Source organism: Aquarana catesbeiana, linkage group LG01, assembly GCF_042186555.1.
Source record: "Aquarana catesbeiana isolate 2022-GZ linkage group LG01, ASM4218655v1, whole genome shotgun sequence".
NCBI lineage: Eukaryota > Metazoa > Chordata > Amphibia > Anura > Ranidae > Aquarana > Aquarana catesbeiana.
In genome coordinates this window covers 808,965,370-808,983,117 of record NC_133324.1, presented here as the reverse complement: position 1 = coordinate 808,983,117, position 17,748 = coordinate 808,965,370, and the positions used below count along the sequence as shown (strand labels likewise).

Below are 17,748 nucleotides of genomic sequence, written 5' to 3'. Positions count from 1 at the left end.
CACCGCTTCATAAACTGGCACTCAGAAGAGAGACATCTCCTCTGTCAATGCTAGATAACTGACAAATATATATAACGTGTAGCGCTATGTGTATAAACAAAAAAACTTAAGTTGGAGCCATCTTTCAATGGCCAAAAGTGAACATGAAAAATACTTCAAAAATGAAATAAAAGTGACTCTATACAAAAAGTGCACTATATAATACAAAATGATATGTAAAACATAATAATATCAACAATACACCAGTAAAATGTGAAGACAGGACCAAATTATAATTAGATGGGAAATCAACCCAAAGAAAAGTCTGTAAATAATTGGCGGCTAAACAAGCGTTTTGAGACTTGTAAGACGTATGTCTTTTCAAGTCCCCTACTTCCGGTAAGCCTCCGCAGATGATTTGGTGATGGTCCTGTTACCTATTCAAGACCTATTCAAGACGTCACATTTCATTTGGTGTTTTACCTCCTCACCCATCAGTGACATTCCGTTGTTGTTTTCATCAGTTAATCCTCAAAGACTGTCGGTGGTGGTTTTTGATTTTCACCAGGAACACAATTTTAATTATTTACAGACTTTTCTTTGGGTTGATTTCCCATCTAATTATAATTTGGTCCTGTCTTCACATTTTACTGGTGTATTGTTGATATTATTATGTTTTACATATCATTTTGTATTATATAGTGCACTTTTTGTATAGAGTCACTTTTATTTCATTTTTGAAGTATTTTTCATGTTCACTTTTGGCCATTGAAAGATGGCTCCAACTTAAGTTTTTTTGTTTATACACATAGCGCTACACGTTATATATATTTGTCGATCCAATTACTTCTGTCTTTGTCTTAGAGGTGTGTTAGCTGCTTATTGTGTAATTACCTTTATAACATCACTGGAGTAGCGCTGTACCCACCCCCCATTTTGATTCCAATGCTAGATAACTGAGCAGCGGATATTTTCCACTGCTTGATAAACGGACACCTTGGTCCCTTGTGACACAGTGGGATCAAAACTAAGTTCTCTGTGTTTTTAGGAAGCACACAAAGTGCGTCCAGCAGCAAGCACTGAAGGTAATCGCTGGCTGTGCAGAGAACTGCGAATAGCTGCGGTCACTGAAGACCTGTCATTATAGTGTATGGCGTTGGCGGCTGCATTGGTCAGCTGACATCCACAGAAGGAACTGCTGCTACAATTCACACCAACCTTAATCGCCAGTGTGAATGTAGTTTAAGGCTCTTTTCTTGTCACTATTGCCTTTGTGAGGTGAGCATCTGACCTGACAGCCTTCCTCAAACAAGAGGGTTTTTCTTTGGTCCCTCTTTTCATCCTCACTGTTGATGAGGTGCTTCTTTTCCTTTTGACTATAGTTCAGGCTGTCTCCTTGGTTAGTGACTACCTTGTGTTCATCCCTTTTTATAGTTCCTGTAGGTTGATAGTTTTCTTTCCGCCCTTCCTGTTGAACCTGGTAGACCATCTTCTGAGTTTATTGTCTTTATGGATTGTTTTTCTAATTTCTCTGTCAAGGATATACTTCACTGGGTATATATGTGTTTCTTGTTGTTTTGGCATCAGTCATTGTTTCCTTGTACTAGGCAACCAGCTAGCTCTCGCTCACATTTTTTGTTACCAAGTAGGGTATGTGGCTGTTGCCAGCTTTTTCGCATTTGGGCTTTCAGGCAGCTTTAGAATTGCAGGCAGTTACCAGTTTTTATATGGTTCATATTTTACCTGTTAGTGGTGGTTTGCTGCATTGCCCACTCCACTGAAGGATTGCTTATGGATGTCCCTAACGCGAAAGAATGAGAAAAAGGAAATTGTAGTTTTTGTTGTACTCCTCACAGTAGGAGGGGCAATCCAGGGCTGGACTAAAGTTGTTTTTTGTTTTTTTGTTTTGTTTTTTTTTTTTTTTAAGTGTCCAATCCTCCTGTAGGCAGCAGTTTAACTTGAAGGTGAAAGAAAAGTTTTGTTTTTTTTGTTTGTTTTTTTTCATGAGTAAAAAAAAAAAAAAAAATCGAGATCTGGATACTTTTTCTGACATTAAAGTACATTAAAATATACTTTTCAAAACGTCTTTCAGGACAGCAGCCGAGAGATCATGGCTCCTCCTCCCACAGGAAACACCTCATCAATTAAGTCTTTTAATAGGAGGCCTCCACGTTGCTTCCATCAGTTTTTTGTGTTTCCTCCAGCTGGAGGAACACCTCTTAGGGCTTTCCTGGGAGACAAGAGGTTCTCACCTGTCAACTTTTTTTTTTTCTGCGAGTGTGATCCTCCCACTTGCCTTCTGTTGGACGGTACTGTGGGCTCCCTCTCCCCCTTCTGTGCTCGGGGAGAGCCTGTACGGACTGACAGCGCTGCCCCCCCTTTTTCTTTAGACGGGTGGTTTAATTTTATATTTCCTGCTGACGCCTGCATCGCGGTATAAGCGAGGAAAATGGAGCAGCCGCCATTGTTCTGGTGGCCGAGGAGAGCCTGGGCTGGGTCCTGTATATTAAGGGGCAGTACTTCCGGGTCGGCGCGCAACATCATTTCCGGCCGCAAGCGCAGGGGGAGAGGGCAGGGTCACCTGGTGCCTTAAAGTTCCGGGTCGACACGGCGGTGTTTTTGAATCCAGAACCGGCATTTCTTCACAATGCGTCCGCATTGCAGCTATGGAGAGCGATGCAGCGGATAAGGGGGCAAGCCAAGGCACCGTCAAGGTAATGGACTGTGCCCTCTGTTACTCTGGGCCGTTTTCTCCTGTGGGAGGTTACTCACCCCCCCCCCCACCCCTATCTCCCTGGGAATGTTTGCTGCAGTGGCTAGTAGTGGTTAGCATGTCTGCCTAGCAACAGAGGACCTTGGGTTGGTGGTGGTGGTGGCTTGCTGGGCACAGGGAAGTAAGAAGTTGTCTTTCCTAGTGCACCTGGGTGTCTTATCTGTGCTGTGTAGCAGCCTTTTCAGCGTGATTCTTTGTCTTTTTCTTCTGGTTGTCCAGGCCAAAGGTTCTGTCCAGCCGTTCAAGAGAAGGTGCCCTGTCTGCAAACAGAAATTAAGCGAAGTTTGTACCAAAACGCTTTGCACAGATTGCATTGCAAATCTAGTCAGGGAGGAGTCGCCATGCATTTGTGGCGATTTGGTTACAACTATTAAGGATTAGCTCCGTGCCACCTTTCAAGCTTTTAGGTCAAACCTAAGAGAGGAACCAGGTCCCTCAGGGGAACCCAGGGTTCCGCAGCCATCTTCAGAACCCCAAGGCGGCTCTCAAATACTAATGGGGGTCCGATCTCCCAGAACACTTCCTAAGAATCCTCTTCCCTCGCTCCAGATGGAACAGATTCTGAGGAGGAGGAAAATGAAGCAGATGCCGCTTCTAAGTACAAGATGTTGCTAGAAGAGGTTGGAGGACTCTTGAAAGTAATCCATGCTACTTTGGGAATAGAAGAGGAAAAGAAGGAACTCTCCCTGCATGCATGTATGCTGGTTTAGGAGATTCAAAAGGCCATTCTTTACCAGTCCATTCAATAATCACAGATCTGATTAAAAATGAGTGGCTGGAACCTGGGAAAAAGACATTCTTTTCCCAGGCTCACAAGAGGAGATTTCCATTTGAAGAAAGTCCTGACTCTATCTGGAACAAAGTTCCAAAACTAGATTCCACCTTTTCACAGGTCTCGAAGTCTACTGACCTCGCTTTTAAAGATATGGGCACACTAAAGGAGCCCATAGATAAAAGGATGGACTTGCTTCTTAAAAGAACCCGGCAAGATGTGTTGCTAGGAACTTGAAACACTGGGTTAACCAGCTGAAGGTCCATGTTACGGCGGATTTCCCAAAATAGGAGATTCTGGACTCCTTTTCAACTTTGTCTGCAGCAATATCATACATTGCGGATGCTTCAGCGCAATCTATTCACATGTTAGCCAGGTCAGCAGCTTTAACGAACTCTGCTAGGAGGCCTCGTGGCTGAAAACTTGGCATGGGGATGATGCATCTAAAAACAGGCTGTGTAGCATTCCCTTTTCATAAGATTTGCTGTTCGGTTCGGAGTTGGAGTTCATTCTTGACTGTACGGCTGATAAAAAGAAGTGCAGACCCGTAGGCATTTTTTTAGGCCTCAAAAAGGGCAGCAGGAAGGAAAAACGCAGAGCAAGAGGAAGCCATGGTCTTCCCAGAAGCCCAAGGGTAGGAGTTGAGTGCTCTTCAATCCTCCTGCGACCTCCGGGAAAACTGCAATGACTCCCCCCCTCCCCCCAAGGTCGGAGGAAGACTCCAGGAGTTTTTCTTAGTGGAGAGCCATTACTTCAAACCAGTTTATTGTGAATATGTTCTCCCAGGGATACGTGATAGAATTCACAGAAGAACCTCCAAAAAGATTCTTGGTGACAAATGTCCCAAGGGATCCGGTCAAGGCTTTCGCCATGAAGTCCCTATTCCGGAACTGAAATCCTAGAGAGTCATTGTTCCGGTCCCTACAGGGGAGTTCTTGCAGGGTTCCTACTCGCATGTATTCCTTGTTCAGAAACCTTCAGGAAAGTTCCGTCTCATCCTAAATCTCAAAATGCTAAATCAATCAGAGTACAGAAGATTTCGGATGGATTCCATTTTCTCAGTAAAAAACCTCCAGAATCAAGGGTGCTACATGGTATCAATAGATTTACAAGATGCCTACCTCCACGTTCCTATTGCTGCCAGGTCCCAGAAATATCTGAGGTTAGCACTGAAAGAAGGGAGGAAGGTGGTACACCTGCAATTCAGAGCACTCCCATTCGGCCTGTCATCATCCCCAAGGGTGTTCACGAAAATAATGGCAGAAGCATTGGAGCCTCTGCGTCTAGAAGGAATCTCAGTGATTCATTATCTGGATGACTTGCTGTTTTTTGCTCAAACCAGAGAAGGACATCAGGAAAACTTGGTGAGAGCCAGTGTTCACCTAGAATCCAAAGGGTGGATCTTAAACCTTCAAAAGTCAAATCTGATTCCCTCACAGGAAGTATTATTCCTGGGTTTCCGTATCAACTCTTTGGAGCAAAAAATTTTTCTCCCAGAAGAAAAACAGAAAAAGTTGGTAGAAGTGGTGTCACTGTTAAAGTCCAGTCAGCTTCTGTCCATCAGGATGATCATGTCAGCCCTGGGAACCCTGACCTCTTCCATACCGGCAGTTCAGTAGGCAAAGCTCCATTTTAGACCTCTGCAAATTCTCATTTGCTCTGACATGCACTGTGAGCTGTAAGGTCTTATATAGACAGGTGTATGGCTTTCCTAATCAAGTCCAATCAGTATAATCAAACACAGCTGGACTCAAATGAAGGTGTTGAACCATCTCAAGGATGATCAGAAGAAATGGACAGTACCTGAGTTAAATGTATGAGTGTCACAGCAAAGAGTCTGAATACTTAGGACCATGTGATATTTCAGTTTTTTAAATCTGCAAAAATGTCAACAATTCTGTGTTTTTCTGTCAATATGGGGGTGCTGTGTGTACATTAATGAGTAAAAAATGAACTTAAATGATTTTAGCACATGGCTGCAATATAACAGTGAAAAATGTAAGGGGGTCTGAATACTTTCTGTCCCCACTGTATATATGTGTGTGTGTATATATATATTTTTTTATATTATAGTTGTGCTCATAAGTTTACATAACCTGGCAAAATTTGATTTCTTGGCCATTTTACAGACAATATGAATAATAACGCAAAAACATTTTTCACTCATGGTTAGTGTTTGGCTGAAGCCATTTATTATCAATCGACTGTGTTTCCTCTTTTTAAATCATAATGGCAACAGAAGCTAACCAAATGACCCTGATCAAAAGTTTACCTACTCCAATTCTTAATACCTTGTATTACCCCCTTTAACATCAATGACAGCTTGAAGTCTTTTGTGGTATTTGTGGGTGAGGCTCTTTATCTTCTCAGATGGTAAAGCTGCCCATTCCACTTGGCAAAAAGCCTCCAGTTCCTGTAAATTCTTGGGCTGTCTTGCATTAACTGCACGTTTGGGATCTCCCCAGAGTGGCTCAATGATATTGAGGTCAGGAGACTGAGATGGCCACTCCAGAACCTTCACTTTATTCTGCTGTAGCCAATGACCGGATATGTTTTTGATCATTGTCATGTTGGAATGTTCAAGTACGTCCCATGCGCAGCTTCCTGGCTGATGAATGCAAATGTTCCTCCAGTATTTATTAATAACATACTGCATTCATCTTGCCCTCAATGTTGACCAAACTTCCTGTGCCTTTTGTAGCTCACACATCCTCAAAACATCTGCAATCCACCTCCAAGTTTCACAGTAGGAATGGTGTACCTTTTCATCATAGGCCTTGTTGACTCCTCGCCAAATGTAGCGTTTATGGTTGTGGCCAAAAAGCTAAATTTTGGTCTCATCGCTCTAAATAACTTTGTGTCAGAAGGTTTGAGGCTTGTCTCTGTGGTGTTTGTCATATTGTAATCCGGACACTTTGTGACATTTACATAGTAATGGCTTTCTTCTGGCGACTCGACCATGCAGCCCATCTTTCTTCAAGTGCCTCCTTATTGTACATCTTGAAACTGCCACACAACATGTTTTCAGAGAGTCCTGTATTTTATCTGAAGTTATTTGTGTGTTTTCCTTTGCATCCCAAACTATTTTCCTGCCAGTTGTGGCTAAAATTTTAGTTAGTCTACCTGACCGTGGTTTGGTTTCAACAGAACCCCTCATTTTCCACTTCTTGATTAGAGTTTGAACACTGCTGATTGGCATTCTCAATTCCTTGGATATCTTTTTATATCCCTTTCCTGTTTTATATGGTTCAACTACCTTTTCCCGCAGATCCTTTGACAATTCTTTTGTTTTCCCCATGGCTCAGAATCCAGAAATGTCAGTGCAGCACTGGATGAAAGATGCAAGGATCTGTCAGGAGTCCAGAAACTCATTGACCTTTTTACACACACACTCACACTCACACACACACACACTCACACTCTCACTAATTACAAGCAAACAGGTTACAGGCGAGGATGGTTACCTTTTAATAGCCATTCAAACCCCTTTGTGTCAACTTGTGTGCACGCTATCAGGCCAAAATCACCAGGGTGTGTAAACTTTTGATCAGGGTCATTTGGGTAGTTTTTGTTATGATTTAAAAAGAGTAAACACCGTTGATTGATAATAAATGGCTTCAGCCAAACACTTACCGTGAGTGAAAAATGGTTTTGTGTTAGTCATATTCTCTGAAAAATGTCCATGAAAGCTTCAATTCTGCCAGGGTATGTAAACCTATGAGCACAACTGTGTGTGTGTGTGTGTGTGTGTGTATGTATGTGTGTGTGTGTGTATATATATATATATATATATATATATATATATATATATATATATATATATATATATATATATATATATATATAAATATTCTATCTCTTGCGCTGTGTATCAAAACAATAGGGTCAGCATATCAACCAGGTAGGTAGTATTTTCAAGATGTAAATTCAGCAATAGCAGCCTCTGTGTTTCTCTATGACAGATTTCCTTTTAAAGTAAACCTTTGATAGAAATAATGGGCAACCATTCCAGAAAATCTGAGTTTTCTGGTTGTTAAAGAGGAAGTAAACCCTGATGGGTTTTACTTCCGCTTTTTCTCGCTGCTGCAGCCTGCAAATGAAAAGCATAATGGGCTAGTATGCATCGTATACTAGCCCATTATGTGCCACTTACCTGCAAAAGAATCCAGCGATGTCCCCTGTGTGGGCAGCGTCCATCTTCTGGCCCTCTTCCTTTAGGGTCGCGGACTCCGGCTCTGTGATTCGCCGGAGCCGCGTGACGTCACTCCCGCGCATGTGCACGGGAGCCGCGACTAATGGCATAGGCTAGGGAAGAAACGGCACTTAGTTTTGTTACTTCTCCGCGCATGCGCTGTTGGAATTTGCAGCAGACTACAAGTGAAATATCTCCTAAACGGCGCACATATAGGAGGTATTTCCACTACCTATAGGTAAGCCTTATTCTAGGCTTACCTATAGGTAAAAGTCCAAAAAGTGGGTTTACAACCACTTTAAACTAACTCATTTTCTCAGCCATTGACCTGAAGAATTCAAAAATCATTCTAAAAGGTTTTCTTTGAGATACAAATCATGCTTAGTGGAATTGGTGTATGTGCATGTATGTATGCTGCATGGCTGTGTTTGGTTCTATATTTAAAACGTGTGTGCGTAAGTATATAATATTTTTTTTTTCTTTGTAGTCTTGGAAGTTGTTACTGAGACAACTGGCAGTGTGTCTGGACTGAGCTTAACATCAGAGCTAAATGAAGAATTGAACGACCTTATCCAGCGTTTCCATAACCAGCTGCATGATGTTCAGGTAAGATGGATGTGTTGTCTGAATACTGTCTAAAAAAAATTTTCTCCTTGCTAATTTGTTAGGACTTCAGTTTTCCAAATTTTGTTCTTTTTAATACAAGCTTTTTTTTTTAAAAAAAAGATAGAGATTATGTGTGTATTTATTTATTTTACTTTTAGAGTCCTCCAGTACCAGATAATAGAAGACAAGCAGAGAGCCTCTCCCTTACAAGAGAGGTTTCTCGAAGTTTAAACTCGTCCATTTCTGAACCAGTTTTAGAGGACAGAACTCCACTCTTTAGTAAAGTTGGAGTACTGTTGGAAAAGAAACAGAAAATGGACTCTATTTTGGGAGAACTCCACACACTACAGGATCACCATTTAAATAACACTGCATGTGAGTATAGAAATTCACAATGAATGTTATATTTCTCATGTGGTCAGGCAAACACAAAAAATGGGACATAATAAAACAGTGGCACAGTCCAAGGTTGTTTTAAATTTTTCAATTGTGTTTTTTTCAAGAACATTTATGTTTGCAAGTTGGACATATCAAACCTTTGTGTCAAATTTTCTTGCAAGGGAATATTTCGATATTGGCCTTTGGGCCAAGACTTTCCTGTTCCCAGATCTCTTGTTAAACAACATGAGTTTTTTGTCATATTTCAGCTGTAGCTTTGTGCTGCTTATAGTAGAGGTGCAAATCTAGTGCGCTTTATTAAAGCTTACAAGATGCCTGTAGTTTGCATGTAGACTTATGGACCGCTTGGTACACCACATCTCATTTGTTTCAAAAATTACTGTCTTTAATTAGTTCTGTGCTGCTCTGCAATTTTGTCTTCACTCATTTATTAGGTGACACTACTTTTCTCTAGGCCATAAGTACGTATGCCTTGCCTACAGGAAGTACTGCCTCCCCTACTAGCTATACCTCTTGTCCCAGCCTCTGTCTCTTTTCTCTAGGAGATGGGTTGTAGTAGACTGTTTAAGTTCAAGTTTTTAGTTTTATTTCTCCATTTATATATTTAAGATTTTTCAGGTTGTTCTAAAACTCTTCTTATCTGTATCACCGTTAACGTGTGCCCTCTGCTGTGCTGCAGTTTTTGTTTTTCTTCATTTCATTTGTTTTTTGTTTTTCTCCCTTTTCGTTCTTTTAATAGGCTCCCCTCAAAGGGGTGTGGATCAAAGGAGCGTAAGTTCGACTGCTTCTGGTCCACAGACCTCTGACAATAGAGCAGCAAACAGCCCTGCAGCATTTGCTGCTTTCCCTTCTGCTAACTCTATGAATGATAGTGAAGATGAAGAAAATCAAAATCCAGCAGAAAAGCTGAAGTAAGTCTTTCTTTTTCTTGATTGCATAATGTCAGTTATTATAATTTTTGCAGTTATACATGTATAGCTTACTAAAAATCAATACACTTGAATGTTTAAAACAGCTCATTTAATGCAGTGTTTACTTTATTGAATAACAATATCAGTGATACCCAGACTACGTTATGTACATTGTTGCTTTAAAGTATATCTAAAGCCAAAAAAACAGAGATGTTAAAAACCCTATTAGGATATTTTTTTTTTTTTGCCTTATGCCATCTTTGTCCTGCTAGGGAGATTTTCCTTCACTTACTGTCCTTTAGTGAAAGGAATTGGGTAGATAGTTGGGTAGATAGTTTTCGCCTAAACGAGTGTACCTATTGGAAGTTTTCCCCTCTGTTCCTGTTCTAGTGGCAACTACAAATGTTTGTTTTAATTTCCTTCACTTTCTGTTATAGTCCCATGGAAAGAGGATCAGTCTCCCCACTGGGGATGTTTAATTTCTTAATATCTTTGAATTGGGGACATGTTATGCACTAGAGGCCCAGAATGTGCCGCCTCTATCTTGGCCTGTGTAGTCCATGCATTTTGTATTTTATCTATTGTGAAATGTAAATGCATACTACATGTAGCTTCCTTTTGACCTTCCTAGAGGTACGCTTACTTACATTGCATCGTATGTCAGAGGATTTAAACACCTGCTGCATTGCACTCTTTTTATAAGCTTGAAATCAAGCAGTATTTACACAGTTTGTATAATGTATTTAAAGCTGCACTCTGGGAAACCTGCAAAATGTCACCTTTGCAGCTGTTCCTTATGCATGTGAGAGAGCTTGTTGTTGCTAAAAGAAAAAGAGCCCAGTTAGGTAGAAATATCTCTTTAAAAAAATTGTGATGTAGTCATTCCTGCATCTTTTAAACAGCACTGGGTTTTTACCACCGGAAGAGGTATTCAGAGATGCAGGTATGGCACATCCTCTCTAAACAGCTCCGCAGTTGCAAACTACAGCTCCCTGGGGCTGTATTCTGTGAATTTGCGGGATTACAATATTATGTTGTGGTGGGTGAGACAGACCAGAAGTCTCCTTGGCTGTCCCTCAGAAAGCACAATTAGAGTGGATAGTTCAGGCTGGGAGTCTGATGCCAGGGTCCTGCCCACTGGATTGAGCAGCAGTGTAATAACATCCTGCTTACACTAACACAGAACTACTGACCGGAAGTTACAAGACTAATAGCCAGGGGAGTAGCAAGGATCTCAGCCACTAATCTTGTAAAAAGGAACTTCTGGTGGCACAGCATGACTGAACATTGATTCAGTGGAAGATTTAGAAGCAGCAGTGCGCTTGTATGTAAAGAGCTTAAAAGAGAAGTATGGGTTTGGAGGTTTTTCCTCCATCATATTTGGGTGAATGCAGCATCAGTCCCCCGGCACCTCTTCACTGAGAACAGAGTGATCGAACGTCGCCGATGGCTCTGTTCTCACAGCTCCCCGAGCAGAGGGCTGCTGACTATCAATCAACAGCTCACTGCTTTGCTCGTCCACGTTCACTGGAGCGCTGAGCTGTGGAGGAACGGGAAGCTGCTATCTCAGGCTCTGAGGCTCGCTGAGATGGGAATCCGTCCAGGCACCTGGTGGATCCAGACTTTGGATGAAATAAGGACATACATGCATCCCTGTGGGATAGCGGGTGTCAGCGGATAAACATCCGCTGACACCCGATATCACCCGTCCCCGCTATGGTCCGATTCTGCAGATGGAGGAAAATCCTATTTTTCTATCCGTCTGCAGAGCGGATCTGATGAACACGGAGAGACGTGTTCATCCGATCCCATAGGGGAGAGCGGAGATCTGACAGGGCGGTCCCTGCACTCAAGCGGATATCAGGGATCCGTCCCGTGTGAAAGGACCCTTAGAAAGAACTTTTTATTCTATGTTAGAATAGTCCTGCCTAGAGTTCAGCTGTTCCAGGTTGTGGTTATGCATTAATGTTTTCTAAATGTTTCTGCTCACTAACTTATTTCTGAAAGGCCCCATGTTCTAATCCAGCGTGGCGATATGTGATGGACAATAACTTACCCAATTCACTTGCGGCTGTTATCGTTGACATTGTATTGTGAATCCAGTTGACTGGTATAATGGCATTTTTTTTTTTTTGAAGACCCTAAGCCTCTGAGCATTATAGGCTAATGCAATCTCCTGCACATCTGAGAGAAATGAATTATTGAAAAAGCCCTGCGGTTTTATTTTGGTCTCTTTAGAAAACTAAAAGAAGTTCGGAAAAGGCTTAATGAGCTGCGTGACCTTGTCCGCTATTATGAGCAAACATCTGATATGATGACAGACGCTATAAATGAAAACACTAAAGATGAGGATGAGGAGGAAACTGAAGACTCCTGGATTGAATCAGACCAGGAAGTGAACCAACCAGTTATAAACATCAGGTTTAGTACAAGTTGAATATATAAGCTAGAATTATCTGTCAATTTTCATCATTGCCATTTTGTTAAGAGTATCCTACACCACTGATTGAAATGATAATTTGACTCTATATAGTGAGACCTATGCAGTGCTACAAGGACTGGTTACATAGGTGAGGTTGAAAAAAGACACAAGTCCAACCTATGTGTGTGATTTAAATGTCAGTATTACATTGTATATCCCTGTATGTTGCGGTCGTTCAGGTGCTTATCTAATACCTTTTTGAAACTATCGATGCCCCCCACTGAGACCACCACCTGTGGAAGGGAATTCCACATCCTTGCCGCTCTACGTAGTTTAAGGTTAAACCTCTTTTCTTCTAAGTTTAATGAGTGGCCACGTGTCTTGTTAACCTCCCTTCCATGAAGAAGTTTTATCCCTATTGTTGGGTCACCAGTACAGTATTTGTAAATTGAAATTGTATACCCTCTCAAGCATCTCTTCTCCAGAGAAAATAAGTTCAGTGCTCGTAACCTTTTTTCATAACTAATGTCTTCCAGACCCATTATTAGCTTTGTTGCCCGTAGAGTGGGAGAATTATCACTTTATCCCTGGAGTTAATCCCTTTTTTAATGCATGCCAATATTCTGTTTGCTTTGTTAGCAGCAGCTTGGCATTGCATGCCATTGCTGAGCCTATCATCTACAGGTCCTTTTCCATCCTAGATTCCCCCAGAGGTTCTCCCCATAGTGTATAGATTGCATTCATATTTTTGCCACCCAAATGCATTATTTTAAATTTTTCTACCTTAAACCTCATTTGCCATGTAGTTGCCCACCCCATTAATTTGTTCAGATCTTCTTGCAAGATATCCACATCCTGCAGAGAAGTTATTCCCTTGCTTGGCTTAGTATCATCCGCAAATACAGAAATTGACTGTTTACCCCATCCTCCATGTCGTTTATGAGCAAATGAAATAGGATTGGTCCCAGCACAGAACCCTGTGGGACCCCACTACCCACCCCTGGCCATTCCGATTATTCCTCATTTATCACCACCCTCTAAACTCGCCCTTGTAGCCAGTTTTCAATCCATGTACTCACCCTATGGTCCATGCCAATGGACCTTATTTTGTACAGTTAACGTTTATGGGGAAAATGCTTTTGCAAAATCCAGATATACGGGCCTGCCTTTATCTAGATGGCCACTCACCTCCTCATAGAAGGTTAATAGATTGGTTTGGTAAGAACGATTCTTCATGAATCCATGCTGATTACTGCTAATGATAACATTTCATTACTAAAATCTTGTATATGGTCCCTTATCATCCCCTCCAAGAGCTTGCATACTATTGGTGTTAGGCTAACTGCTCTGTAATTCCCAGGGATGTATTTTGGGCCCTTTTTAAATATTGTTGTTATATTGGCTTTTCTCCAATCCGCTGGTACCATTCCAGTCAGTAGACTGTCAGTAAAAATTAGGAACAATGGTCTGGCAATTACTTGACCGAGTTCCCTAAAAACGCTTGGATGCAAGCCATTAATGTTAAGTTTTCCAAGTCTAATTCTAATTCTGTCCTCTGTTAACCATGGAGGTGCTTCCTGTGATTGATCATGAGGATAGACACCGCAGTTTTGGTTACTGAAGCCCCCCCGATTCCCTCGTAAAGATGGTCTGTCCTCCCTTTTTTACTGTTTACATACTTAAAGAATTTCTTGATTTTTTTTTTTTTTTTTTTTTTGCTCTCTTCCGCTATGTGTCTTTTGTGTTCTATCTATCTGCCCTAATTGCACCTTTGCATTTCTTGTTGCATACTTTATAAAGTTTGCTGATGATGATCCCTCAACCTTGTATTTTATATGCATTTTTACATTGGTGTTAAGCCATCCAGGAATTTTCTTCGTTCTTTTAAATGTATTACCCAATGGGATGCACTGGCTAATGCCCTTATTTAATATACTCTTAAAGCAAACCTATATCCCCTCCGTGTTCTTTGTAACTAAGATTTTATCCCAATTTATATCTTCTAGCCAGGTTCGTAGTTTAGGGAAATTGGCTCTTCTGAAATTCGGTGTCTTTGTATATCCCTTATGTTTCCTATTTCTGTGATTTATACTGAAGCCAATTGACCTGTGATCACTGTTTCCTAAATTACCCCGTATTTCCACATCTGTGATCAGGTATTTACGGTTGGTAATCGGTAGATCCAGTAATGCTTTATTTCTTGTTGGTGCGTCTACCATCTGACCCATGAAATTTTCCTGCAAGACATTTAGGAACTGGCGAGCCTTAGACGATTGCATGGTTCCCTCCACCCAGTCTGTGTCTGGATAATTTAAAATCCCCCATTATGATAACACTTCCTATCCTTGCTGCTAATCCAAACTGTGATAGGAGGTCCGCCTCCCCTTCCTCCCTCAGGTTAGGGGGCCTATAGCATACTCGCAGTATTATTTTTTCCCCTTAGCTTCATCCCTTTGGAGCTCTACCCATAAGGATTCCACCTCCTCCCTAGCTCCCTTAGAGATGTCATCGCTCACATTCACTTGTACATTATTCTTGATATACAAGCATATACCCTCTCTATCCCTGCGATAAAGGGAATACCCTTGAATGGCTGCCTCCCAATCATGAGAGCTTTTGAACCAAGTCTCTCAAATTCCCACAAAATCCAAATCCTCATCGAACAACAGTATCTCTAGTTCATCCATCTTCTCCGCCAGGCTCCTGGCTTTGGTGAAAATGCCGTGTAGTTTAGACCGGTTGCATACTATCCTCTTATTGGGTGTTCCGAAAATGCAACTAGGACTTGTTACTACACTTACCTTTTGGGTTTATGTGCTTTAGTCAACCTACCACTAATGCCCCCAATACTACCCTCTGGACTATGTTCAGCGCTGACTTTCTCTACCTCTGGACCCTCCCAGCAGATCTGCACCCCTCATTTAGGTGCAGTCTGTCCCTTCTATAGTACTGGTGACCGACTGAGAAGTCGGCCCAATCCTCCAGAAACCCCAACCCCTCCTTACTACACCAGCTCCTCAGCCACTTGTTTACTTCCCTAATCTCCTGCTGCCTTTCTGGTGTGGCTTGATGTACCGGTAGTATTCCTGAGAATACTAACTTGGAGGTCCTTTTCCTCAATTTAGCTCCCAAGTCCCTAAAATCGTTCTTTTGGACACTCCATCTGCCTCTGACTTTGTCATTGGTGCCAACGTGCACCATGACAGCTGGGTCTTCCCCAGCCCCTCCCAGTAATCTGTCCACCAGATCAGTGTTGTGCCGAACCTGTGTTAACACATTAGTAACTCAAACATGCCTTAGCATAAGAACTGAGCTTGCAGTTTCAATTCCTTCAATCTTTAAAAGGTATGTCAACCCAGCATGAAAGTGGGACGTTCAATTTAAGTGCCTTTTTTAATATGTAATTCTGTTCAGTCAGTAATGTGAGCATAACTCCTTTAACTAATTTTTTATTCTAGTTTAGCAGTAAGCTTAGTCAAGGACCCATTGCAGCATTTGACAGACTAGTGTATATGACCAGTAAGGTTGAGCTCAGGCGTGTTCACAAACGACACGTGCAGAGCCTGCCAAGAAGTCGGCACTGCGGAGCTCTAATCACAAGCAGTGAGACATTGTCCCGATGTGCGTCTGCAGAGATCGGGAAATGTCTTGCTGCCTGTGATTAGCGTTGTGCAGTGCTGACTTCCTGGCGGGCTCTGCACGTGCAGTTTACAAACACGCTTGAGCTCATCCTTAATGACCAGTACTGTCATGAGGAGGTATTTGCTGTGTTTAAAGCGGAGTTCCGGCCACTTTTTTTTTTTTTTTTTTGATCTGAGCATAATGGATTATTAAATATAAAAACGATTATACAAGGTTAATAGTCGATGTTGCTAAAATAAAAATGTAATACTCACAAGTTTGTCCCTCCTGTTGTGGCCGTTGCCATCATGATTGTGGGCATGTGAAGCCCAATTGATAACTCTTCTGGGATAAGCGTTTGAAAGGTGCATGCTGGGTAACCGGCATGCACCTCTCAATCTTGCAGATGCACGATTCACCGGCGGCCGTACCGCCAATTTCTAAAGTTGCCATAACGGGCGGCGATGGAGGGAGGTCCCGCCCCGTTTTTATGGCAACATAGATAAACACATCTCAACATAGTAAAACAAAGAATCCTTAACCATCCTAGCAGCTGAGATCGCAGCTCCTTCAGCTCGGCTGCTCTGTCCAGGACATCCACATGTGTTATGGCAACAAAGGGCTTTCTTCCCTTTTTAAAAATGGCCCTGTGATCTGCCTAAATCGCGTCATGTCCTGTCAGGAAATAACGTTATTTTTGATCACAGTACTGCCCACAGACTCCTGGGAAATGATGACAGATCATTTCCCAGGAGCACAGGCGAGGGAGCAATTGACGAGTAGCTCCACGGACCAGGAAGAGGCAGATTAGGAGGACTACATAGCAACAGGGCATTTCTGGTAAGTATAAAAAATGTTTTTCCTCCAAATGTTTATAGGTTTAAATGAGTCTGATTATGGAAAAAAAAAAAACATTTCAGGGTGGAACTCTGCTTTAAGTTACTGTTATTGTTTGCAGTATTGGATTGCGAACATTTTGTAATGCTGTAGAGACTGATTTGAAACAGAATTTAAAAACTAGAATTAATAATATAAATCTCATGGAAAAAATATTTCACACAGTACACAATACGTATCATTTATACGATAAAAAATGGAACCCATGGTTTAACCACTCCAATCATTTCTTCAATTCAGAATAATGATACCTTTCAGAGACTTCAATAAAGATGATATTTTACGATACTAAAGCTATATTACTAATTTACATTTAATAAAAACTTCTTTCAAATATTGAATACATTATGACAATATAACATATTTGTAATTTTCTTTAATATACTTTCATGACATATGTAAACAACTTTTTTGTACCAATGTTTTTACGCTCAATAAAAGTTTGTAAACAAAAAAAAAAAAAAAAAAGAAACCGAAGAGACTTTTTGGCTAGCAATACTGTGTTCAGTCAGAACTTTAGAGGCTCATTCACACGTTACCATTCTGATGTATTATGTAAATGCAGGCTATCCAAATAAATGGGCTGCCAGGGCACCACAATGGTTATGTGTTGCCACAACACTTAACAGGCGTAAAACATTTCAGATGGCATGTTTTGACTTGCTTTATACAGCAGCATGATAACGTTCATGCTGTTTGTTCCTCTTTCTTGCTAGAAATCTGTGGAAGTTAGGGGCCTTGAGATGTTGTGTTATAGTGTAACACCTCTTGCAGAAAAGATTGCATTTTTTTGTTTGTAATCTTCTTTAGGCCCCTTTCATCCCAGGCGTAACCTCTCTAGGCATCTGCTTGCTCAGCAGGGGATGTGTCTGCCGATCCCCGCTGAGCATGCAGATGACAGGTCTGTGTCCACTCTGCTTATGCAGAGCAGACACAGACATAGCCTGTTCTTCTCTGGGGGGGTCGAACATAAAGATTGCCTGTACGTTTACACCCGACTGCCATCCGATCCGCTAGTTGGAAGGGGGATGCATACCCATCCATCTGCTTTTAGCGGATTGGATGTTATTGGGTGAAAAGGGCCTTAAAGTGTTACTAAACACTTAAATATAAATATAGTTCACCCCCCCACAGTGCCAACAGCTTATAAATCTTCTTTTTACATTAATATACTGC

General features: G+C 41.5%; 1 protein-coding gene across 10 annotated transcripts in view; it reads left to right on the top strand.

Annotated features, from left to right (window-relative positions):
• The window catches only part of PCM1 (pericentriolar material 1), a 225,895-nt gene that overhangs the window by 89,494 nt on the left and 118,653 nt on the right, over positions 1-17,748 (top strand). For 9 of the 10 annotated variants that reach the window (XM_073607974.1, XM_073607935.1, XM_073607958.1 and 6 more), the window contains 4 exons: positions 8,204-8,322; positions 8,481-8,697; positions 9,461-9,632; positions 11,871-12,053. In XM_073607974.1, coding sequence (XP_073464075.1) covers positions 8,204-8,322; positions 8,481-8,697; positions 9,461-9,632; positions 11,871-12,053 — 691 coding nt within the window. The remainder of the gene's footprint in view (positions 1-8,203; positions 8,323-8,480; positions 8,698-9,460; positions 9,633-11,870; positions 12,054-17,748) is intronic. The other variant, XM_073607950.1, reaches the window with a different exon arrangement.